Source organism: Rosa rugosa, chromosome 6 (genome assembly GCF_958449725.1).
Source record: "Rosa rugosa chromosome 6, drRosRugo1.1, whole genome shotgun sequence".
NCBI classification, from domain to species: domain Eukaryota; kingdom Viridiplantae; phylum Streptophyta; class Magnoliopsida; order Rosales; family Rosaceae; genus Rosa; species Rosa rugosa.
This window is the reverse complement of record NC_084825.1, coordinates 41,716,052-41,740,978: the sequence shown is the minus strand read 5'-3', so window position 1 is coordinate 41,740,978 and position 24,927 is coordinate 41,716,052. Positions and strand designations below refer to the sequence as shown.

Here is a 24,927-nt window from a genome sequence, read left to right as displayed (position 1 = left end):
CTGCTAAATACTTGAAATCCGAATTTGAGATGAAAGATCTTGGGAAAACACGGTTTTGTCTCGGTTTAGAACTCGAGCACCGTAGTGATAGGATTTGATCCATCAGTCTGCATATACTCAGAAAATCCTAAGGCGCTTTAATGAAGATAAAGCAAAGCCTGTGAGTACTCCCATGATTGGTCGTAGTCTTGAGCCCGGAAAAGATCTGTTTCGTCCAAAGGATGAGGACGAAGAACCATTAGAGGCCGAAGTGCCCTATTTAAGTGCAATAGGCGCATTATTGTACTTAGCTCAATGCACAAGACCAGATATCTCTTTTGAAGTGAACTTGTTAGCTCGACATAGCTCTGCGCCAACACGCCGCCATTGGATTGGTGTAAAGACAATCTTTCGATACCTAGGAGGTACGATTGATATGGGCCTATTTTATCCCTACAGAGAGAAGAGGAATGACAGAAGAATGAGATCGGACCCCATTAGGCATGGAGCCACCGTCCACCATGACAAAGTGGCCGGCCATATTGCCGCCAACGCCGCCACCAACACTAAGGGTGGCCGGCCTCACCCTACTCCCCTCCATCAAAACGACAATGATGTTTTGATGGGATTTGCTGATGCAGGGTACCTCTCTGACCCTCACAAAGGTCGTTCCCAAACTGGTTATGTCTTTACCATGGGAAGCACTGCGATATCTTGGAGGTCTACGAAACATACCCTTGTTGCTACTTCCTCGAATCATGCAGAGATTATTGCTCTACATGAAGCCGTTCGTGAGTGTATATGGCTAAGGTCTGTGATTCGACATATTCAAGGAAGTTGTGGTTTGAAGTCTACCACAGATGAACCTACATGCATTTATGAGGATAATGCAGCTTGTATTGAACAAATGAAGTTAGGTTTCATCAAAGGCGACAACACCAAGCATATATCGCTTAAGTTCTTTTATAATCAGCAACAACAATCACTTCAAAAGATTGAAGTGAATCAAATCCGATCAGAGGATAATGTAGCGGACTTATTCACTAAGTCGTTACCTAAATCCACCTTCGAGAAACATGTGAAGAGCATCAGATTGAGAAAGTTATCCGAACTCCCACGATTGTAGCAATCAGGGGGAGATATCGACATCAGGGGGAGTTATGATGTCTACATGTTCGATCTCGAAGAGTGAAGGACGTGTTGTGCTCTTTTTGTCCTTCGACCAGGGTTATTTTTATCCCACAGGGTTTTTGTTACCTGGCAAGGTTTTTAACGAGGCAACGGATGAAGCGTCACCACCAAGTTTGAAGCGGCACAAGGGGGAGTGTTGAAGGAATATCGATTTAGTGTGCCTTATCAAACTAGGAGTAGCAATAGGAGAGAAGGTTCTAGATTTCCCAATCCTACACGGATTGGTATTCCTTGTAACATTAGAACTAGTACTTTGTAATCCCTATATATAGGGCTCCTATTCTCAATAATAATACACATCTCTCTCTACAATTCTCTCTCGAATCTATTTTACTTAAACAATATCTGAATTAAGCATCCATACCACATAAAGCATGTGTAAGATTCATTATTCAAAAGGCAATAACCACTGTGCTTGCCCTTTTTGAGACTGAGTGCTTATCTTTAGATAAGAATTTGTCGCTGGGCAACAAGTCCATCAACTGCAGAACCATTTCATTTGCTCAAATAGACTGCACGAATGACGATACTGTCTATGACCCTCCAACTTCTGTACATCTATGATTCACAATATAGTATGCTAAACAGCAACAGCTTTCAAGAAACCCCTAATCACAATGTTCCCCATTCTATCGAAATCCATTGCAAAAGTCACACCAGGGATTATTAGTCATATTTGTTTTGGCTCAATAATCAGTGGTTAATAACCTATTTGTACCCAGCAGCCAAAGAGTTTCATATATTGAGTGGCAATTAATGCTAGCTTCCATAAACTCACCAACCAAATTTCGTGGCAATGCTAGCTTCCATAAAATCACCAACCAAATTTCTCCACGCAGGTTGTCATAAGCAAGCTGTACGCCCATTTCACAGTCAATACTATTAGAGGATCCTGCCAAATGCATCTGTATTTAACACCATAATGTTAATCTCAACATAGACAGAGGTCACAACTTCAGCCTAATCCAGGTTATCTGGAATGTCATAGTCCTTTAGGCAACCGATATCAGTTCATGTATCCACCCAAACAAAAATAGACTTCCCAGACCAACTCTCTTGTTTATATCTTGTTAAAATACTCAGGATGTCAATTGTTTTGGTAGCCAGGTTCCTACATTTGACCTAATTAAACAATGTTTATCATGGTTTTAACTTCAATCTTGACAGGGCTTATTACCTAATGCCTGAAAGTTAACCAAAATCTATTTTAGAGAAATTAAAGAGATTCAAAGTACCTAATGGCCGGCTCAGTTGGAAAAAAGTTGGCTAATGTAGAGTGAAGGGTATAAAAGAAAAAAAAAAAAAGTTTCAATGAGTATATGTGACTGTGTACATATGGTGTACCTCTGTAACGCAAGTTTCTGAGTATCTGACCCTTGCGAGAAAATCTTCATATGAATGTGGTACTGATGATCAGAAACATCAAGGATAGATTGCTTTAGTTCCTGACTTCCTTCAGGATCACCAGAAGCGGACAGAGGTGTCATGTACCACGATAAAGAACTGGCGACGACACTTGTATGTGGTTAGTTACGGCTAAGATAGATGAATCTGGTGTCTTTTCATCTCGAAATAACAAAGGTATACAGGCCTCCTACATTAATTACTACCCACACAAGTTGTCAATCACAAGCGAGCAAATAATGAACTCGTACCTTTATAGATACAGGTGAATAAAGAATTAAAACGAACATGGATATTTCATACTTAAACATGTATACTTTATCAAGACCAATATAATGGAGAGAAGTTAGATAATGCCTTATCATGGCCTCTGGTGCAGATTTCTATGCTAAAGAAACTTTGATGAACTTTAAACAACATACCATACCACTCATGACTAGAAAGACTGAACATATTTAATCAGTGACCAAATGCTTGAATGGATATGCTTTCAGAACTCAGCAATACATTAGTTACAAAGTAAGATAACATTTTAAAGTTCCAGAAAACCAAACACTAAGAAAGAAAGTTTCTTTGAAAGTTCAAAATGGACGATATCAATATCATGGTCAACACTATACTTTAAAATTAGTAACCGTGAATTCAGCAAGAACAAAATATTTGAACTTTGAATCACATTCCCTTTCAAATTTAATAAAATCCACCGAGAAAACTTAGAAAGTAATAGTGATTCGTGAATCTAGCAATAACAAGATCAGTCACGTACCTTATGCTATAATTCGTGGATGGAAAGGTTGTAACTTTTCAGGTGATCAAGATGAGGAACAGAACTCGAACTGGTGGATTCAGAAACTGTTCCAATGTAAAAGACCGTTAAACCAGATTCCTTGATTGGACATAAACAGGGGTAGTTTCGAAATTCAGAAATCTACTATGTATTGGAGCTTTTGAATACAGAATGAAGCCCTGTATCTCATATTCTCATTCATTCATCTCTCTGCATCTTCTCTCTTTGCCTTTAAAACATCTCTCTCTTGTTGATGATTTTGACCTAGTGAGATTGGAAATGTTTATGAGTAGATAGATGATGTTATGTATTCCATACGTTCATGACGTGAATGATCATCTTATAGATCCATGAGATATATGGATGTGGTTGAGAAAAGATAACAACATCATACATGTGTTAAAAGATGTGAATCTTTCCTTACCCTCAAATATATCAAGAAATTCTCTTAGGAGGGTGATTGAAACAAGGGTGAGGCTCTTTAGATATGACTTTTAGGTATTGTTTTGTTTCAGTTAACTCAATTTTTCATTGTACGTAGCCTTTGCCACAAGATCCTTGAGGTTGAGTGCTCTATATATAATAGGGTGACAAGGGAATGTACTGAAACTTATAGGGTCAATCTTGTTCCTGCAAGTAGATCATCAGTTGAGGGTTTGATGACAATAAGACTTGATAGTTTGGAAGAAGCTGGTATTAAATCCACCCCATCGTGGCCCTTTTGTCTTGAGGACTTTGCAGAATATTTTGATGAACTCATTACTAGCTTACCCTGGAAACACCAGTACCATGCAGATTGCATAGTTTGGTCCCTGGAGATCAGACACATTTGTCCCTTGTGCCGGCACCCAATGCCAACTGTTGAGGCGGACAAGCCATAAAATCCCTAAACAGAGTCTACAGGAAATTATGAACATGCTCAACTGGATCATTTTCGAGCGTGACTCAAGAAGTTATTGCTATTTGTTTGAAGGTTAATCCTTCTGATATGCAGAAAGAGAGAGAGTTTTGTGCTTAATGTGGTACACATTTGGTTCTGCCTGAACTATATGTATCCAAAATGAATCTCTTAGTAAGTCTTGAATTCAGAATCCACATTAGAAGTGTTCTGGTACAAAAACTAATACGTCGAGGTTCATGATGAATTCATCTCATTTTAAAGGCTAGGGAATATCAAGCATATGCTGCACCATCCACCCAGTCTGTGTTCATCAGGTACTAAAGGTCAGATAGGAAGGAAAAAAAAAAAACACATAAATAAGAGTATCTCTTAGTCTTTTGTTGAAGTGATTGCATTCTTAATACTTGTATTAGAAGAAACTAAGTATAGCATATGTCATATTGAAATTGATCAAGATCGATTGATTACAGTATGTCTTTGTTGGTTTGGAATTAATAGTACTCATCCAAGAATTTTGCTGCCACAAACTAAGTAAGTACTTAAGAGTATATATAGGAGATAAGCTGGAGACTGACTTCTGTATCATAAATTAATAGGATAATATACAAATAATCCATGAACTAATTAGATATGTATCATATATTATAGGACTTTTGCCAATGAATTAAATTATATATCCTCAGAAAAAAATACTTTCCTAACTTCTACCTAGGTCCTCTTTGGCCCCTTATCAAAAGTTGAATGAATCTCTGGATATTTGAATGAATGTTGCAATAATGCAGAATATGGCAATATGAGACCTACAAAAAGTAAGAAGCAAAGGTTAGATGTGAAAGAGACTAGCTAGCTAGGAGTTCTCAAGAAATTAATTGGTATTGGGAAAGCATATAATCAAAATTGATTCAAGTGAATTAGCAGTGGCTAGCTAGTTTGTCTGATTAGTACGTACCCTGCTGCTGTAATTTGCAAAGATGGTGCACTAGATGGCTTTGGAGGAGGCGCAGACGGTCCAGAAGGAGGAGTGGGCGGGGAAAATTTTCCTGCAAAAGAGAAAAAGCAACCATCATTATTTCAATGTTATATCCTAGCTTTTTACACAAGGAAATTATCTTAACAAACAATGAGGCTGACCACAAAGAAGAATGTTATTAGGGGAAGGCCTCTCTTTTGCAGGGTTGGGATCAGCATCATAGACTCTCACATATAGCTCTTCACCCAAATACCAATTTTTCAAGTGCTGTGACCTCAAATTCCACATTCCAGTGTTGTCAAGGTATGCATAAACCGCACTCCACCTCCGTGGGTACACTTGTACGGTAGAACGCACCACTGGATCATAAAGGTTGTAGGTTGAGCGCGACTTAGCACTCCACTTTCCACGGCCGTAGCTGAAAATATATATATCAGTATCAGAAAGTACACTAACATTTCATGTCGTTGCAACTCTTTAAAAGTTTGACAACTGAACGTTTCCTTGATGATATATTAGACTTGTACTTACCCAACAACAAAGAATCCGAAGCCATCCAAATGCCAAGAGTCCATGACCTCCAAATCATTGTGGAAAACAAGTTCTATCCACCCATTGTGTATCCCACTTGCAACAAAAACTCCACGCTCAGGTTTAACATTTGTAGAGTTAGTAGAAAATTCATCAAGCTCGTAAACTCCAGAACCGTTGACCAAGTGATCAGCCAACTTCAATGGTGTATCTGGGGTTAAGTAAGACACATTGTTGACAGTAAACTTGGGTGCACCATCAATCTCTGCTGTTGATGCACTTAGTATGAATGTCTGTGATAGTGTCACATTATGAACGTTGAAGGATCCTTGTGGATTAGGCCTTGCTGCCCCTGTAGTCAGGTTCCACCTTCACAAGTAATAAAGTTCAATCCTAGTAAGACGAATATGTAACAAAGAGTATGGCTCATGTGAGGATGCTGGTTCCGTGCTTATTTCTAGCTAATATATATATATATATATATATAGATCCTATCCAGAGCGATGTCTCGCTCTGAAATTTCAGAGCGAGGTTAGGATTTAGGGTCACTTTTCGATCGCATATCCACATCTCGACCGTTTAGTTTTTAGGTACTAATGTATAGATCATCTCTGCAAAATTTCAATCAAATTGATGGTCGTTAAGGCATTGATAACTGTCTTAAAGCTAGTACGGTTCAGGTTGGACATATTTAGTTCGTCCATTGGTTTGATCGAACGAGTTAGATACCTTATAGATCATCAATTTGGCTGAAATTTTGCAGAGATGATCTATACATTAGTACCTAAAAACTGAACGGTCGAGATGTGAATATGCGATCGAAAAGTGACCCTAAACCCTAATCTCGCTCTGAAATTTCAGAGCGAGGCATCGCATCGCTCTGGATAAGATCTGTATATATATATATATATATATATATATATATATATATATATATATATATATATATATATGTATTTTTAATATTGATTTTAAGTGTAAAGATAAACTAAAAATGTTTAATCCAAACTCTAAGCACAATGTTATTCTAGACATAAACACAAGAGAAGAGTGCAACCTTGCAACAAAAAATGCTGGTTTTTGTGTTTACCTGATGGAGTTGGCTTGATTGATGGATAGTTCTATATCAAAAGGGTCAGGGCCAATTGGTAGAGGTCCACTAGCAGCTGTGGTGGAGCTATCATAGTGCAGCACACCAATTCCAAATTTGGTCATATCTGTGATTTTAAGCAATTTAGGAGTTGCTACCATGTAATAGTCTGAAGTGGCTTGATCAGCTGTGACAAGCACAGAGTAGGACTGTCCAACATGTACATCAAGAGAATCCAAGGTGATTTCATTAGTATAGGATCCTTCTGTTTCAACCAGCACCATTCGATGATTTTGAATCAAGAAATTCAAACTCCACGCACTTCCAACATTTGATATCCTAATTAGGTATGTCTTCCCTGCAAAAGTATAAGCACATAACTGTTACCAATGATGCAATTACCTATATAAGTATATATTGCATTTGATGTATTACAGTAGCAAGTGCCAGTAAATGACAATTCGACAATAGGACATATCAGATCGTCCGATAAATACGCACACACACACACACACAAAACTAAACCCTATTTGTACCTGGTGTAACAGTGAAGGACTCATACGCCTTTGCTAGAGGATCCCCGTATGATCCTTTTCCATTCATCAAGATTTTATCAGGGGTACTATTGTAGGCGGCCATTTGCATGCTGCTGAGTATGGACCTAAGATCCTGTTATATTTATGAAACATAATATTATGTCATTGCATGTGCATAACGATATGTATAGATCATTATCATGGTGCAAAATTATTACCTTGTAACTCGTCTCATACCAATCACCAATGAGAAGATCGAACTCAGCTTCCGGTTTCAGATATGGAACTTGGACGACGGGACGATTATGGATCTGAATCGGACCAAATCCCCCACCAGCTTTGAGGAAGTTGATGGAGGGAAAGTAGGAAAAAGTACCAATTTGATCCTTGAGTTGGAACACATACGTCCAGTTTGTAAAAGGCTGAATGGGACAATTTGTTCCGGAAACTCCATCTTGCCAAGAGTTTAGCCTTTGTTGTATCCCATTCCTGCAATAGAATTCTTTAATCTTTAGGGGCTTGTAATTAGCTCACAAGTATTGCCGGCCATTAATTTTAAGGGTTGTGCGAGTGTTATATTCTAATGTTCAAAGAGGTTGATGAAATTATTTTACTATTTAAAAAAAAAAAAAAAATCCTGGCTGCTCTAGTGTAACCAATCTATCAATCTGGATGATCAAGTAAAATCTTTTGTTGTGCCGGCTTGACAGTTCAGAAGTGTAAGATGGGCTACTCATAGTATTGACCTACCGTAATTTTAACCTAATTTCCACCGTCTCTCACTACTTGTGCTTACCTAAGTGCAAGACTCCAACAATGTTTCAATTCCTTATACTTTTTCTCTAATATATATTTGATTTCAGTATGATTCTCAGGTGCAAGAAAACATGAGAGATTTGGCCATACCATGTTATGAGCAGCTCTTCATCCATATGATTAAACACATTAACATGAACAATATCATTGGTTGTGCCGTTGATAAGCGGCCCTGGAAACTTCCCATTGATTGTAATCACCTATTTTAGAACAACAAAGATGGATTATGAGCTGAAACACAAATCTTCATTTTCATTTTTTGAAATAGGTGGAAGAGGGATACAAACTTGGAAAATAACACATAGTTTAATCTGTTCATACATACCGGTTGGTCCACGGATGCAGGTCTGATACTCGTATCGACGGCGACATCCCATTGAAGAAAAATGTCCTCAGCATGAGCTCCATAGGCAAGGAGGACAATGAGAAGAGTTGCAGGGAGAATCAGCCATGGACAACGGCGATCACTTCCAGACTTTAATGCCATGTTATTGCATGGACTTTGAGACTTAATTTGTCTCCCGCAGAGAGGGTTTGGCTGGTTTTAACTAGAATGGTTTAGCATAGCAATGAGCGCCTTAGAATAAATAGCTTCGGAAATTTCAGTGTAAACAGAAAGAGCCAAGGAGCAAAAGGTTCAAAAGAAAATGGAGAGGGAAACTTTGAAACAAGGTAGAAGAGTTATTTAAGAATACGAATTCCTTTCCTTGTTTTTCTCGGCCAGCAATGCAAAGCAGGCCCTGGACCAGTTAATTTGCAATAAATATCATATTTAAATTGCACAAAGGATAAAGATAGAATAATGAGTTGGAACTAATGGTGAACTCTGAACCATTTTATCACCAACACGAGTTATAAGTAACGTGATGGCAATTCTCAAAAAAAAAAAAAAAAAAAAAGGGTAACTGCAAATCTTCGAATTTAATTCGACTATACTAACGGTAAGCTAGAGTGAGAGATGTTAATTTCAATTAAGTTGGACTTCTATTCAACCTTGGGTCTTTTGGGCTTCTAGAATTTCTAGATTTCCATTTTATGTTTTAGCTTTTGGTCTTCATCCTTTTTCACAAAAGGATGGTATTTTGAGTGGAAAAGATCGACAAAGTAACAAGTGGTTTCGTATGTAATTTATTTAATTTCAGAATTACTTTGTTTCTTGTTTTTGTATTTAATTAAAAAAAGTGGGTGTGCAAAAATGTTACACTTTAATCACATTTTATGTATTCCAACATGTTCATCAACGCAAATGGTTACATTTTGCATTTGCATGATGTGGAGCGCTCTAATCTCAAAGTAACATTCATAATCAAAGAACTTTAAAGTAACATTCATATTCTCAAAGTAGCATTCATAATCAAAACAAATTTGATGCAATCCACCTAGCTCATCGACAATAGGGTGATTAGAGCTATCGCAGAATGATATCGAAACACATAATCTGGAGTTAGCTCCACAGTAATATCTATGAGAAGTGGTTAATAACAATCACATTATATGAGAGGTGGAGGAATTTATCAAGCTCGATCAATTGTTATAAATAATTTTGTACATGCAAAAACAGTTCACAGTCATCGATCAGTGGAATCATTTAGAAACTATAATTATTTCAACGTACGCCTTCAGGCAGCACCTCGATGAAGAGTTAATTAAGTACTAAACCGGCCATGAACTATATATAGGTCTTCCATACTTGTAGCTAGGGTACTCTTTGGCCCCTTATCAATAATTGAATGAACCTCTGCATAGTTGAAAGAACGTCGCAACAATCAGTTAAAGGCAAGTTCAAACCTACAGAAACATAGAAATATAGGTTAGATATGAAAAAGATTCAGGAGTTTTCAAGAAACTAATTAAGAAACATTAGGGAAAGCATGAGTGTAATCAGAATTATGATTGATTCAAGTGAATTAGCAGTGGCATGGCTAGCTAGTTTGTATGTCCTGCTGCTATAATTTTTAACACTAGATGGCTTTAGAGGTGGCGGAGATGTCGCATAAGGTGTAGCTACGGGCAGAGTTTCCTGCCAAACAAAAAAGGCAGATAGTTATGTATTAAGCTACAGAAGTTAACGAAGTATGATCCTGATATCCTAGCTTCTTGAACACTAAGACTGACATAAATTTCTTTACCCCGATGCCAATTTTTTCAAGTGCATGTTGTGACCTTAAGTAACACATCTCGGGGTTCTCAAGGTATGCATACACAGCACTCCAACATCGAGGCCAGATACACCTGAACCATATACACACCACTACATCATAAACGCTGCAAACATAGACATGAGACAGCCTCCTCCAAGAAAAAAAAATACAAGAATATTATTGATGAATCTAGAGTCTATCTTGTACTTACCCAACTAAACAGAATCCATAGACCATAGTCATCCAAATGCCAAGAACCATGACCTCCGTATATATCATTGTGGTGAACAAGTTCTATCCACCCTTAGTCTCGAGAACAGGTCCATAAAGCTCCGCCGACGATACGACTTCACCGAGAACACCCTACAATTTCTGCAGCGCTTCCTCCTATCCTCAAATCCCTCGACTCCCTCTCCGATAACACCAGCACACCAGCAAAACGACGTTCGATACCCTCTCATTCTTGCGCGCAGCCGCTCAGACAGACAAACCAGATCACTCTGCTCGCAAAACCAGACTCAGATCACCAGGAAAACCCTAGAATTTGATCGGCGCGATCAAACCCTAAAAAAAGCCTAGCAGACCCAACCCTCGTGACTGGTCAAAGGGACAATTTATAACACATTCTTTTTGCCAAAAAATACCTTCCTCAATAGTGCATGTACCATTTAAAGTTTTTACCCTTTTTCATTTTTGCCGCCTTTTACTTCCCCTCCGATCTGCTACATAAACTCCGTGCCGAGCCCACACGGCTTAGCTTGCGCACCACCCCAAACCCAAGCTTGAGCAAACACTTACTCCACTGCTACCACTCCTCGCCGTCTCTCTCCTCTTCTTCATGGTATGAACTCAATTGTCAAATTCAACCGGTAAGTATCTCTTTCTTCTCAAATCGTTAGCTTAAATTCCGAACCAAATGTAATTTCAATTTTCGGTTTCTCGAAAGTCTTTGAATCGCTCAGTTTCTTTGAAGTTTTCTTCCTCTTTGGGTTAATTTTAGTTTGTAGACTGTACGTATATATAGTTATAGACCCCTGGGTATAGCTAGGGTTTGAGTTCAGTTCGATACCTTCAGAGTGGTGGTGTTGTTTTAGTCCAGATTCTCATGGTCGAGAGCTTGAATTTCCGATTACGTCTCTGAAGAAGTATGATTAGGTTTTGTACTGGACTTGGCGTTGGTTCCTTCAGTAACAAATCCATGTTTTTTTATTCACCAAAAAAAAAAAAATCCATGTTTTCAATCGCCCATACACCATTAGGTTTCAAAAATCGTAATGCATGGCAGATTGAGGGTTTTAGCTTCTATGATTTTCGAGTGCTTGTGCTTTGGCTTAAAGCAAAGTTATCAGTACGTACGATAGTGGCAAATCACTTCTGTAATGGTATAGATTGCTTTAAAAGTACATCCACAATACTAAGGTTTTGTTTGGATGGCGTTTGTAAGTAAATGCACGTGGGGTGTGTGTATCTTTCCCTTGCCAGAACACCCATGGATATTGGTGTCTAAGAGTTGTTGCTTTAGGTACATTCCTTATGGGAATCCTGAGTTGTTACTATGACTGTAAGTTGATAGTTTTTCTTTGACATTTCTCACAGAGGTTGACAGTCGGGTGATTTCAAAATGCACATAAAGCAGGTGAGTTTTGGTTGTAGGTATAGTTCAATTACCTTGTTTTCTTAAGTGATATCTATAGTGGACTATTTATTTTTCTATTAATTTTTTGATTTCTATGGTTCTGGAATTAGATTATAATTGAAGGATTTAAGAGCTACAGAGAACAAGTTGCTACTGAGCCATTCAGTCCAAAAATCAATTGTGTTGGTAACAATCTCCTTCTTTTGCTTTTGTGCTTTCTGTTGTTGATGAAATCTGTATGGGAGCATAATTATCATATTTGCTCTTGTAATTGAGATCTTATCAGTAAAGTAAACATGTCACTGGTCTGTTTGTACCAGCTTTTGCTTCTCTAATGATGTCATGCTCTATTATGTTTTCTAATTAATTTGACATTGATTTCAACAATGTCTACTGCAGTTGGTGCTAATGGGTCTGGAAAGACGAACTTTTTCCATGGTAAGTAGCAAGTAAAAACGATTCTTGCAGTAGTTTTATCCTGTGGAAAGTATTTTATTTGCATTTTTAATTCTTCTGGAAGAACTTTTTCCAATTCTTGACCCATTTTGAAATGTGTTGTTTTTATTTTTGTACTTTTTTTTATAGCAATTCAGTTTGTACTAAGTGACCTTTTCCAAAACCTTCGGAGTGACGATCGGCATACGCTACTCCATGTATGTCTTACTAAATACTTGTATTTTTCATCAAGGATGTTGAACCATTTGCTTAGTAAACAGCTTTTATTGCAATATATATATTAAACAGGAAGGTGCAGGGCACCAAGTCTTATCTGCATTTGTGGAGATTGTATTCAATAACTCTGACAATCGAATAACGGTAATACGCTGCATCTCCTCATTCCTTTTCTTATAAGTTAGATTCCTTTTTAATAAAGTCAGTTTGTCATCTCACTATCTATCTTATTAACAAAAAAATGAGGCGATTGGGGTCTTCCTTGCACTTTTGCATCACTTCTTAATAGGATGATAAGGAGGAAGTGCGGTTGCGAAGGACAATTGGTTTAAAGAAGGATGAGTATTTCTTGAATGGAAAGCACATCACGTGAGTATATAAACTTCCCCCGCAGAAAAATTTAGGACTGCATATTATGTGGTTTGATCACTAGACTTTTCCATGGAGTTTGTTGAATGAGAGAAGATATCTTTAATTTCAGGAAAACCGAGGTTATGAATTTACTGGAAAGTGCTGGGTTCTCTCGCTCCAATCCATATTATGTTGTGCAGCAAGGAAAGGTTTAGCCGTGCAACTTGTTTAAACTTAAGTTATAGTTATGATTGAAGAATATTTATTTATTTTTAAATGGTGACTGTTTCATAGATAGCATCCTTGACACTGATGAAAGATTCTGAGCGACTGGATTTACTTAAGGAAATCGGTGGCACTCGAGTGTATGAGGAGAGACATCAAGAAAGTTTGAAAATCATGCAGGACACTGGTAAGTCATCAATACATTGGTTGTTTCATGGTAATTAGTTATGCTTTCTCACATTTCTGTTTTCTCTTTGCTAATCAGGTAGCAAAAGAAAGCAGATAATTCAAGTTGTTCAGTACTTGGATGAGAGATTAAAGCAACTGGACGAAGAGAAAGAGGAACTTAGAAAGTATCAGCAGCTTGACAAGCAGCGAAAATCTCTGGAGTACACTATATATGACAAGGAACTTCAGGATGCTCGCCAGAGGCTGACAGAGGTTAGTAGAAATGATCTATTGGGTTAGCAGTTTTTTGGGTTGTATTGATGGAAAGAGATAGGTATATGAAGTTTATAGTTGGGTGTGGATGAGTTATGGTAGCGTCAGAATTAGTCTTTCTGGCCTTCCGTTTCTATAGAAGTTAGGGTCTAATTTTTTTCTGACTCCTATTTAGTAGGAAGCCAGCTGTGTGTAATGTGTGCATCAAGACAGTCTAGAGTCTAGACTGACCTTTATTTCTCAACCTGTATGCTTTTCATCCCCCGGAATTAGGTAGAAGATGCTCGAAATAAGCTTTCTGAAACATCGATGCAAAAGTATAATAGCGTGCTGGAGGCGCATGAAAAGTACAAGGACTTGGATAAGGCATTGAAATATCTGACAAAAGAGCTACAAGCTTTAAATAAAGAGAAAGAAGCAGTAGAAAAACGAAGAACAGAAGCAACAAAGAAACACACAGAGCTTGAGCTTGATGTCAAAGATCTACAGGAGAAGATATCTGGAAACATCCGAGCCAAAGTAATATTATAATATTAATTATCCCTTCAGCAGTAATTTTTTTGTTTTTTGTTTTTTCCTATTCATGTTCTGTTGCTAGTGATGGGAGGGACACAAATGCTGCATATGTTGATCTTTTCATGCTTCCAGGAGGATGCTGTGAAACAACTACAAAGTCTACAGAAAGAAATTCAGGATTCAATGGATGAGCTTGAGAAGATAAGTCCTCTGTTTGAGAATCAAGTCATGAGGGAAAAGGAGATGACAAAGGGGTATGTCTATAGATATTTGATATCAAAAAGTTATATCAGCTTGTTAATTATTCTTTTGCTTCATCCCTTTGAAAATGTTAATCTTATTTTGATTATAATATGTCATGTCATCTCCATACCATTCATGTGCAGGCTACAAAATTTGTCCATCTAGTCTCCCTGTATTAGACAAATACTATGTTAATTTGCACACTAATCCAGTTGTGTACCTTCTGCGCTATCCCTATAGTTGCTAAATTTGGTGCAATTATAGGAAAGTAAGATTAAGTTGCCCTGGTAATGAATTACTATTCATTACACGGGAAACTTAAATCTTACATGGTTGCCTCTCCTCGTTTCTGTTTTACTCGAACAATTTATTTAATCAGTTTTAAGTACCCTGTGCACCTGTTTTATATGACTGAACTATGGCTTTGTAGCAGTTATGTGTTATCTACACATGCTCTATCAAGTCCATTCCAAATAATGTAATTTATTCTCAGATTTGCAAAATTGGTGCTAGGTGCTGGTATTTTTTCTGACATTTGGTTCTCTTGGAATATAGAATAATGGAGCGCGAGAAGCAGCTCAGCATACTTTATCAAAAACAAGGTCGTGCGACCCAGTTTCCAAGTAAAGCTGCTCGTGACAAATGGCTTCAAAAGGAAATTGATGATCTTGAACGAGTTCTTTCTTCAAATTTGGCACAGGTATGACCACCTTTTTGAGTATTTTGTGTACCATATATGTCATATCATGGTGTTGCTCATGTCATATGAGTATATGGTGGTTTATGTATTGCATAATCACAACTAGCAGATATAGAACCTTATGCCACTCAGAGCCATTTGAGGAGTTCCTCAGAAAAATTACTTTAATTTATTTTTAATTTGTTTCTTTTGTTTTTCATTTTAAATTGTTAATCTTATCTCAAAACTTTCTTCAAGCATGCTGGCTGTAATGGAAGTCAATTTAAGTTAACCGATTATGGGATTCAGATCATAAATCCAAAAATTTGATTGAACCAATAAATTAATTTCATATAAATAAGTACAGATTCGGAGCAAACTGTACACATGGCTACAGTTATACAAAACTTAAAATAAGAAATTGTATCCTAGGTTTATGGTTGTTTTTACTGATATTGAGTTTAATTGGTGAATGGTGAGTGGGTAAATTAATGTAGTTTTTCTTACTTAAAATTTGTAGGGAGTTTTAAAAATAAGAATAGTGAAGAAAAGCATCATCCACACCAGGTTGAAATATCAACTGGTGAGGAGCAAATAGAATGCCTTCTCCTACATGATTTATAATTGAACATCCCCGACGTTTCTACTACATGTGATGAGAAAAATAATTGGCCAAGCAGGTCCTGTCCAACTCTCTAAGAGCACAGCAACCTCATCCGATCCTTTTCCAAATGCACCAAATCATTCAGATATATCCTAAAATAAAATTCTTGCTACAAGAAACAGAGAAGCATCTATAAACTTTTGATAGACTGTCCTTATGCTCTGTTGACGGCAGGGGAAACGGCATTTGTAAAAAGCTTATTTTTTATTCTTGTATGTTCCAGGAGAAAAAGCTTCAGGATGAAGTCAAACGTCTTAATTCTGAGTTGAATGAGCAGGGTACTTACGTTGGATCTCAAAGAAATGAAATTACTACCATGGAGTGTGTCATCTCTCAGTTACGTGAAGGGTTCAGTCATTATAAAGCACAGAGGAACAAGATGGAGGATGAGCACAAGTATGAGTATTTGTAATTACCATTTTTAATTTCTATTACCTTTTCTAATATGAATTTACTAAATATATTTTGGCGTAGGACCCTATGGAAGAAAGAAACTGAACTTTCTGCTGAAATTGAGAAACTGAGAACAGAAGTTGAGAAGGCAGAGAAGAGCCTTGATCATGCAACTCCTGGTGTGAGTGATCATTTTCTGACCTTTTGTAGCTTCTCATATGCTGAACATGGATCGATATCAAATTGAAATATGCGCCTCAGTGACTGCAATTGTGCAGTAGAAGTGCAAAATACTATCCTTACCCAGAATTACATGTAACATCTCAATCTTCCCCTGTGTAATGCTTTCAGGATGTGAGGAGAGGGCTAAATTCTGTTCGTAAGATCTGCAGAGAGCATAATACTCCTGGGGTATTTGGCTGTGTTATTGAGCTGCTTGATTGTGAGGAAAAGTTATTTACTGCAGTGGACGTTGCTGCTGGGAACAGGTATCTAATGACTAACTTTCTACCCCATTCTTTGGTGTCATCTTTATCATTGGGTTACAGTTGAAGTTCTATTATTTACTATTGTTCTTTCCTGGACAGCTTATTTCATGTTGTGGTTGAAAATGATGATATATCAACTCAGATAATCAGGCACCTTAATTCACTGAAAGGTGGCCGTGTTACGTTTATCCCTCTGACTAGGGTGACGGCTCCAAGGGTAACTTATCCACAAAATTCAGATCTGGTTCCTTTGTTGAAGAGGTTAAAATTTCTTCCAAAGTACACTGCTGCATTTGCTCAGGTTAGCTTGTACCTGAATAATCTTGTAAAAGTATTATTTGGTGTTGGGTCCATATGTAAGTTTTGATTCCATCTTAGTAGTTGAGTTATTTGTCTAAGAAATTATCCTTGGTTGTAGAACCTCTAATTTTATAATTTCCACTTTCAAGGTGGATTTTGCCTTTTGTTCCTATATTTACTGTCATCTCAAATTCTAATACATTTGTGTAGTTAATGCATGAACTTTTAGTAACCTAAATGTTTTAAAGAGAAGACTAGAACCTTTAGTCTTGAACAGAAAAACAGTAACTTCCTTGCCTAAAAAAAAATCTTTCATTTCCTTACATTGTAAAAATTTCAACACACTGCATGCAGGGTATAACTTCCAAATCAATGTCACAATTTTACTTACAAGCAGACTTCCAACATCATTATCTATGTCTCACAAAACGGCCTTCAGTTCTACAAAAACAAGCTTGAAAGATCATTTATTGAACTGGTAAAGTCTTGACTACTAATTGTGACAATATCTAGAGAAAGACACTGTTATTTTATTTGAAGTAACATCTGTTTCCCCAGTTCCTTGTACCTGGCTTTGGACTAAGTTCAAAGACCAAGAGGTCTTGCTTTTGAACTGCCATGGAAAGGGGGAAATATGGTAAACTGATATTTGTTTGACACTGCTTGGTAGGTATGTTTTTGTGCTGGTATGCAATTGCTCTTATTCTTAGGTTTCCTACATGATTTGGATTGACCCTTGTATTTGGTATCGTATGAATTCTGGTGAAACAGTATCATGCTTGATATGGATAAAAGAGTTTAAAAATTCGTAACCTTCTTAAGTGGGTTTATCTGAGAATATAAGTATTAAGGCTTACATTTTGTCAATTTGTATATGCATTTTAGGCGGTGTTGAACTGAAGCTTCATGCAGTTTCAAGATTGACTTTTTATGATTATATGTTCTTATATTTTGTAGGTATTTGCAAGAACAGTTGTTTGTCGAGATCTGGATGTGGCCACAAAGGTTGCTCGTACCGATGGTCTAGACTGCATCACTTTAGAAGGTTTGTAAGAACTGCAGACTTTGTCTGCATATTTTGTGCTCTGTATTTTTATAACTGGTCCTATATCCTAATGCCCTGACAGACCACATTATATTATATAACAGGAGATCAAGTCAGCAAGAAGGGTGGAATGACAGGAGGATTTTATGATCATAGACACTCAAAATTGAAGTTTATGAATCTAATCCGACAGAATGCAAAATCTATCAACTTGAAAGAAGAAGAACTTGAGAAAATCACATTTATGCTTGAAGATATCCTCTTAACTTTTATATATTTTCTCAGTTTCTGCTTTCTAATTTCATAGATCAAATTTTCATGACACCAGCATAAGTTGATAGGTGCTGTTCAGTGGTGTCATAGAGAAGTTCTGGACACCCCTACTCTTAACTCACTCTGAAAAGCCTTGCGAAGATTGGGTGTTGGGAGTTGATATTTTGTTTGCAAACTTTTGGATGCCCAAACTTTTCATTTGCTTTTCCCTCAAATTCTTCTGTACATATAAAAATGTCTTGAGTGCTGGTTTAAGGAAGAAAGTGTTGCTCCTCTGTTTTTTTAAAGAAGACCAAATCTTTGGAACGTGAGTAGCTGAGTTCAAGACGGAAAAATTTGAGAATTAGGGTTTTTCTGCAACAGTTCTGTACAATTCTTTTAAGCTCTCTGTTCATCAGCTCAAACATAATTTCCTGCCGTCTAGTATATATTTCTTTCCTATTCCTATAATGTGATGATAGTTACATAATTGGTAAGCGTGAAAAAGTAACATTCAAGCTACCATAGTTTCTCTAGTGAATGTCGCAGTGTTGTCTTCATGATCCTATGAGTTTTTCAAGTTTTTAGTCTTGTTTTTACTAAATTTAGCTTACAGATAGACTGGAAAATTAAAGATCTTGAAACTAAGCTGGGGAAAATTGATGCTGAGCGAGCTCACAGCAAATTAAAACTGGAACAGCTTAAGCAGGACATTGTGAATGCTAATAAGAAGGAAAGTTTAATTTCTAAAGCACTTGGGAATAAGGTATTTTTGGGCTTTGAGATGAGTTCATGTAGCAATCTGAGCCTTAAATACTAGTTTTTATTTTATTTTATTTTATATAATTTTTCTGTTCTACTGGCTTATTCTCTTCCCTCTTTTGTAGGAAAAATCACTTGCTGATGTGCAGACTCAAATTGATCAGCTTAGAGCTAGTATGGCCATGAAGAGGGCTGAAATGGGCACTGATCTCATTGATCATTTGACTCCAAAGGAGAAGGATCTTCTCTCAAGATTGAACCCTGAAATAGCAGATCTTAAAGAGAAGCTTATTACATGCAAGGCAGATCGAACTGAGGTAAGCCGTATGTAGCATTCTCTATTCATGTGTTTTTATGTGGAAATTTCATTCTAATGTCTCCTCATGTGCATTTTTTTTCTTCTTCTTACTGATAGACTGAAGCAAGAAAGGCAGAGCTCGAGACTAATTTAACTACGAACCTTAAGAGGCGGAAGCAAGAATTAGAGGCAATAGTATCTTCTGCGGAAACTGATAATTTGCATGGTGAAGATGAAATAAAGGTTCAGGAACTGAATGATGCTAGATTATTGGTTGAAGATGCAACAGAGCAGCTCAGAAGTGAGGCCAATGATTTGCTGTTTTCTTAAGTTGTTTTCCTGCTCCTGTTTGTTAACATATGAGTTTTGCTCATCAGGAGTTTCTGAAAGTATTGACGGTCAGTCAAGGAAATTGAGGAAAACTAAGGATGAAAAGACTACGTGGAAGGTAGTCCTTTTACCATGTTAGATCGTAAATGATTACTTTATCTGCTAAGATGACCATTTCTGAATGCAGAACTCGGAAGACAACTATGAGAGGACATTTCAGGATGTAGCCAAAGAGCTAGAGCAGCAACTGAGTAAAAGAAATATGTATCTTGCTAAACAAGAAGAGTACTCAAAGAAAATCCGGGAATTGGGTGCATTGTCATCAGATGCTTTTGAAACGTATTACTTCATACTTTGAATTATCTTCTATTGAGTGATGATGTTTATGCACATATGTTTTGGAGTTTTTTTGAGGTCTCAAAACTTCCATTATATATTTGTTTATGTGCTAGATTATCCATTTATTGAGATTATTTGTATGCTTTATATTTTTTACGCCTTCTCTTTCCCATCTCACATGTTACTTCAGCCAAGCTCTAGTGGCCTGGATCCTGTAGGGTTGTTAGATTGTAAATCAACCATTATATTCCAACATATATGATGATAGTTCTTACTCTTTGATATATGTGGCTGGTAGATTCTTATATGTTTTATCGTACCTTCAAACGTTTCACAGTTGGCATGGTTCCTCATAGTTGCTTGTACTGGAATGGTAGGTATAAGCGAAGGAACATCAAAGAACTGCATCAAATGCTGCACAGATGCAATGAGCAACTGCAACGGTTTAGTCATGTAAACAAGAAAGCACTTGACCAGTATGTAAATTTTACAGAACAACGTGAAGAACTCCAGAGAAGGCAAGCTGAACTGGATGCAGGTGATGAGGTATCACTTCCACTAGAATCTCTGTCAGATCTCTTGTATGCATAGTTGTTTTTTTTTTTTTCTTCTTTTTCTTTGATGGTTGGCAAAGGTTAGATTATCTTGATTTATGGTCTTTTCAATTGTGCAGAAAATTGCAGAACTTATATCTTTCTTAGATCAAAGGAAGGATGAATCAATCGAACGCACTTTTAAAGGTGTTGCTAGGAACTTTCGAGAAGTTTTCTCTGAACTTGTGCAAGGTGGCCATGGTCACCTTCTCATGGTGAAAAGAAAGGTTTTCTTTTGAACTTGATCTCTTCAGTTTTTGCTCTTTATAGCCAGTTCTGAGATATGTGGATTTACTTGTTGCTATGTATTATTGTATTTATTGGTTCAGTATCGGTGAAAAGTAAATTAATGTAATCTGTTAATTCGGTCACACCTCTATCACTGACATGTTGTTTTAAAAACTATTGTACCCATTTTGTTCTCAAAAACATTTCATTGAATTTTTCTTTAGACAACCTTATATTTGGAAAGTGTTAGGATAGTTCTTGTTAGCGTCATCCCCTCTTGATTGTGTTTTGGAAAGCTTGGAACTTGGCCTATCTTTGTTCACCCCCCCCCCCCCCCCCTCCATTTGGAAGTTTCTCAATTCTCCTTGTGGCTCTGTTTTGTGCAAGAACTCAAGAAGTATAAAATTTGACAGATTGTTTCGATTGGCGAAAACTTTTTGTTGGTTGGTAGATTTTATCATTAGGATTTTTTTCTTATCTGTTAAGCATGACTTTGGCTTAACATAAAGGCTTAAAAGCAATCATGTCTTCTAGCTGGGGAATTATTTTCAGGCAAAACTAAGAAAAAAGCTATTGTCTTGGTGTCTGTTTAAATAAACATGAGAATAATTTTCAAATCCAAAAATTAAAACTTACGAAGCCAATAGAAAGGTTTTGACTGAAACATACACAAGGAATTTTTCCAATATTTTACTGTTTCTTTTAAAGAGTTTAAGGTATAAAATTGTTTTAATTGTAGAAACTTGGCTCTGTTTCATGTGATTTTAAATGAACATGGGTGTAATGTTGACAGGATGGTATCCATGCTGACGATGATCTGGATGAGGACGATGGACCAGAAACAGATAGATCTGAGAAATATATTGGTGTGAAAGTAAAGGCATGTATTTTCTGGCATAAAAACTCATTTCCTTGGGTTAAAAAGACATCTCCACCTTATTTGTGACATTTAGTAGTAAGCAAACTGAAAGTTTAATTTGTTGATAATCTATTTAGAAAGGTGATATCTCCTCCTGCTCTAGGAACCCAGGCTTTGGCACACCTACTAGATTTTACATCAGTAAATTAATTTATTGATAATTAATTTAGAAGGATGATATTCGCCTCCTGCTCTAGGAACCCAGTCTTTGGCAAACCTACTAGACTTTAGTGATATATTTGATGAAATTTTCAGTCCAAGATTTTCTGGATGCTATCAGTTTAACATAATCTTTCTGGCTCGCTTTTTTTTTTTTTTTTGACAGGTTTCTTTTACCGGGCAAGGAGAGACTCAGTCCATGAAGCAGTTGTCTGGGGGTCAGAAAACTGTTGTTGCGTTGACGCTTATCTTTGCAATCCAGCAATGTGATCCTGCTCCTTTCTATCTTTTCGATGAAATAGATGCAGCGCTGGATCCTCAGTACAGAACTGCTGTTGGAAGTATCCTTTATGTCGTACTTTGTGGAGTTCTATAACTCTTCTGAAGTTGATTTAGTTTTTACTTTCATTTGACTATGCACCCTAAAACCCTTCATATCCAGTCCATTAGCCACCTCTGATAAAATTTATGGCACTCTACTCTAGGTGTCTCCATCATAGTCAAATGTATGCAACCTACCATTAAGTGTCTCTAATTGGAACTTTGAACCTCCTTTCTAATGATTAATCTGTGTAAATGGTTAATGCCTCATGGGGTTAAGTTCATTATGTGCTGGAATGTGTCTTTCTATTCCCAAGGATCGTAAGTAAATGAAAAGTTACCTAGAACAAATAACGATACAGTAATACACTGTTAATTAAGTTTGAGTCTGGATATAGATAGTCTCTTGCAATACACATACTAATGGAGGCTAAATGTTCTTGTATGACAAAGCCTGCACAAATGCACGTTCTTACCAGATGAGATACAGAAGAAAAAGATAAATTCAGAAAATAGCATATTTTGTGAAAGAAGACTTGGTTGATAGGTATCTAGCTAGCTGAGACATCAAATCAAAGAAGCATATAAGTAAGAAGAGTCAGTTTGTCTCTGTGAAAAGGACATGCTTGACTAATACAGTTTATGATGACTTTAGGCAGCTTTGTGATCAACTTCTGTGGGTATTGGTTCATTTGCAGAGTGACATTTTGGTGTCTTCTGATGTTCAAAATGTTACTCATGTCTATGTTTGTAATGGGCGCTTTGTCTACGTTTCTTTTTAGACATGTCTGTGTTGGAAGTTTTACAGCCATGGATGTTCCTTAATTACCTGCTGTAGATATGATCCGACGCCTGGCAGATACAGAAACTACTCAATTTATAACTACAACATTCCGACAAGAGCTTGTGAAAGTTTCTGACAAGATCTATGGTGTTACACATTCAAACAGGGTGAGCCGTGTCAATGTTATCTCAAAGGAAGAAGCATTGAACTTTATTGATCAAGACCAGTCTCACTATGCTAATTAAAAGGTTAGAAAAAGGTTTGTCTTATAATGTTCTGATATTTTCTTCATGAATTTGATTAGGTTATTTGGGAAGTAGTTGCAAACTTGCAATAAATAACTTTTATGGTAAATTAGACCACTGCACCCCAAGTTTGACGAATTTCTTATTTTGGTCCTTGAGCTTTTACTGTCTCAATTTGGTCCCTGAATTTTGAGTCTTGCTAGCTAGCAGGCACTTTTTCCAGGAGACATTTCCTTTTATGCCTATCCAGCAAGTCCAATATTCTTCATATATCATGGCTCCATATGAACATTGGAGAAAGCGCATATGGGGAATGTGAAATATATCTAGGATATTATCTAAAGATCTGATGAGCTTTTAAGTGTTGGAGGGTTATAGTGGGCTGCCCAACTGTAGGACTCAGGAGTATAAGTATTGTCTCTGTCTTTGAAAACCGACTAGAAAATATCTGTGGTGTTTAAAAGAAACACAGAACAAAGAGAAAGTGGTCAAAGAACCATTGTTACTGTATTTGTAACTGAACAATATTTTTGTTTTGGTACATTCAGCAAGGTTCGATTGAAGGACAATGGAGCAGCCTGCATTCGGTTCTTGTGTCATATTCTTGTTGTAGCGTTTGGTGAATTCAAACACGGATGGGGCAGTCAAATATTGTACAAAGTAGGTTTATGCTCTGGCTCAAGATTCTTGATACTGAACCACTATCTTCATCCATTTCCTATTGCTTGTTCATAAGATCTATTGTTCGTATGTATTAACCACGAGTACAGAATACTTCTAAACTATGGATTTGACCTTCTAACCTGAAATTGGATTTTTCCAGTCATATGCAAATGCATACATTCCTTCTCTGAGAACAATATAACCTGAAAGGCTTACATATGTTCGATGACAAGCTGTTTGAAGGTTATTGATATTTGAATTTTGATGTCTAGGAGACTAGTAGAAAGTTTTACAGAACAGGAGATCTATAATTAAAGGTCAACATATAAGAGAGTGACCTCTTGATGTATGCTGGTCCAATTCAAAATTGTCTAGTTGATCCATCGATCATAATTCCTTCATTCCTTGGTCTCGTGTGCGGGGATGAAAACAATTAATTGGTCCAATTCCGTTACCCGTAATTTTTTTTTTAATCGAAAATAGACTTTCATCAATAAGGATAGAGGAGACTTGTGTTTATCATATACAACATAATACAGGCGGGTGCGGGTTCTGAAGCGGACGTCCGCACTTGGCTAAAGTGCGGACGGCGAAGCAGCGGCGGCGTTCCAGGCTGCGACGGCGGCTCGGGGCTTGGCGGACGGAGGCCGGAGGCTTGGCGGACGGTTCTGGGAAGCGTTCGAGGTCGGAGGAGGTCGGAGTTGCAGGTTTCTGGGCAGCGAGCTCACCTACAACTGCAGGTTTCTGGGCAAGGCTGCAACCACGTCGCCGGCGACTCCACCGACTGCAGACCCATCCGTCTGACCCGTGGCGTCCGTCCGGCAAGCTCCGCCGCTCCGTCGCACCCCGAGCCGAGCTGCAGCAGCGCCGTCCTCACTTTAACGAAAGTGCGGACGTCCTCTTTGGAACGCGTCCGCAACATAATAATAAAGGAGGCTTAACATAAACATGACAAACTGGAAAACTATGTCCGATGCAAGTTTCAAACCAACATAAAATTAGGTCTTTTATCCTTTTAACAAGGCATGATCCAGC

The 24,927-nt window shown here is 37.4% G+C and overlaps 3 protein-coding genes across 3 annotated transcripts; 1 reads left to right on the top strand and 2 right to left on the bottom strand.

Moving 5' to 3' along the window:
• Nucleotides 1-4,814: 4,814 nt before the first annotated feature.
• On the bottom strand, nucleotides 4,815-8,758 carry LOC133717930 (monocopper oxidase-like protein SKU5). Its single transcript, XM_062144691.1, has 9 exons — nucleotides 8,531-8,758; nucleotides 8,296-8,405; nucleotides 7,608-7,878; nucleotides 7,390-7,522; nucleotides 6,854-7,211; nucleotides 5,764-6,132; nucleotides 5,394-5,650; nucleotides 5,212-5,302; nucleotides 4,815-5,062 (listed from the first exon to the last, which is right to left on the bottom strand). The coding sequence occupies exons 1-9, from the start codon at nucleotides 8,690-8,692 to the stop codon at nucleotides 4,993-4,995; spliced, it is 1,821 nt and encodes a 606-aa protein (XP_062000675.1). The 5' UTR covers nucleotides 8,693-8,758; the 3' UTR covers nucleotides 4,815-4,992.
• A 1,173-nt stretch (nucleotides 8,759-9,931) lies between these two features.
• LOC133718559 (uncharacterized) lies at nucleotides 9,932-10,598 on the bottom strand. Its single transcript, XM_062145420.1, has 3 exons — nucleotides 10,558-10,598; nucleotides 10,335-10,437; nucleotides 9,932-10,225 (listed from the first exon to the last, which is right to left on the bottom strand). The coding sequence occupies exons 1-3, from the start codon at nucleotides 10,587-10,589 to the stop codon at nucleotides 10,052-10,054; spliced, it is 309 nt and encodes a 102-aa protein (XP_062001404.1). The 5' UTR covers nucleotides 10,590-10,598; the 3' UTR covers nucleotides 9,932-10,051.
• Nucleotides 10,599-10,873: 275 nt separating this feature from the next.
• On the top strand, nucleotides 10,874-24,055 carry LOC133718556 (structural maintenance of chromosomes protein 3-like). Its single transcript, XM_062145419.1, has 30 exons — nucleotides 10,874-11,215; nucleotides 11,943-11,982; nucleotides 12,093-12,168; nucleotides 12,382-12,420; nucleotides 12,568-12,635; nucleotides 12,727-12,798; nucleotides 12,944-13,023; nucleotides 13,136-13,214; nucleotides 13,300-13,417; nucleotides 13,496-13,671; nucleotides 13,945-14,190; nucleotides 14,320-14,441; nucleotides 14,986-15,130; nucleotides 15,997-16,169; nucleotides 16,248-16,347; nucleotides 16,518-16,654; nucleotides 16,754-16,955; nucleotides 17,912-17,999; nucleotides 18,104-18,254; nucleotides 18,867-19,017; nucleotides 19,139-19,330; nucleotides 19,429-19,612; nucleotides 19,689-19,759; nucleotides 19,829-19,980; nucleotides 20,358-20,526; nucleotides 20,654-20,800; nucleotides 21,595-21,681; nucleotides 22,046-22,220; nucleotides 23,039-23,232; nucleotides 23,778-24,055. Exons 2-29 carry the CDS (start codon nucleotides 11,968-11,970, stop codon nucleotides 23,227-23,229), a joined length of 3,606 nt encoding a protein of 1,201 aa, XP_062001403.1. The 5' UTR covers nucleotides 10,874-11,215; nucleotides 11,943-11,967; the 3' UTR covers nucleotides 23,230-23,232; nucleotides 23,778-24,055.
• The last annotated feature ends 872 nt before the right edge of the window (nucleotides 24,056-24,927 follow it).

What these genes read in the sequence shown, in the direction of transcription:
- LOC133717930 (XM_062144691.1), bottom strand. Translation starts at nt 8,692, where the DNA reads ATGGCATTAAAGTCTGGAAGTGATCGCCGTTGTCCATGGCTGATTCTC. An exon ending in GGTATGAGACGAGTTACAAG is followed by an intron (nt 7,523 to 7,607) that starts GTAATAATTTTG and finishes TAAATATAACAG; the next exon opens with GATCTTAGGTCCATACTCAG. An exon ending in TTGCAAATTACAGCAGCAGG is followed by an intron (nt 5,063 to 5,211) that starts GTACGTACTAAT and finishes TACTTTTTGTAG; the next exon opens with GTCTCATATTGCCATATTCT.
- LOC133718556 (XM_062145419.1), top strand. An exon ending in TTGAATGGAAAGCACATCAC is followed by an intron (nt 13,024 to 13,135) that starts GTGAGTATATAA and finishes CTTTAATTTCAG; the next exon opens with GAAAACCGAGGTTATGAATT. An exon ending in TTCTCATGGTGAAAAGAAAG is followed by an intron (nt 20,801 to 21,594) that starts GTTTTCTTTTGA and finishes TAATGTTGACAG; the next exon opens with GATGGTATCCATGCTGACGA.
- LOC133718559 (XM_062145420.1), bottom strand. Translation starts at nt 10,589, where the DNA reads ATGACTATGGTCTATGGATTCTGTTTAGTTGG. An exon ending in TATGGATTCTGTTTAGTTGG is followed by an intron (nt 10,438 to 10,557) that starts GTAAGTACAAGA and finishes TATATGGTTCAG; the next exon opens with GTGTATCTGGCCTCGATGTT. An exon ending in TTGAAAAAATTGGCATCGGG is followed by an intron (nt 10,226 to 10,334) that starts GTAAAGAAATTT and finishes TTTGTTTGGCAG; the next exon opens with GAAACTCTGCCCGTAGCTAC.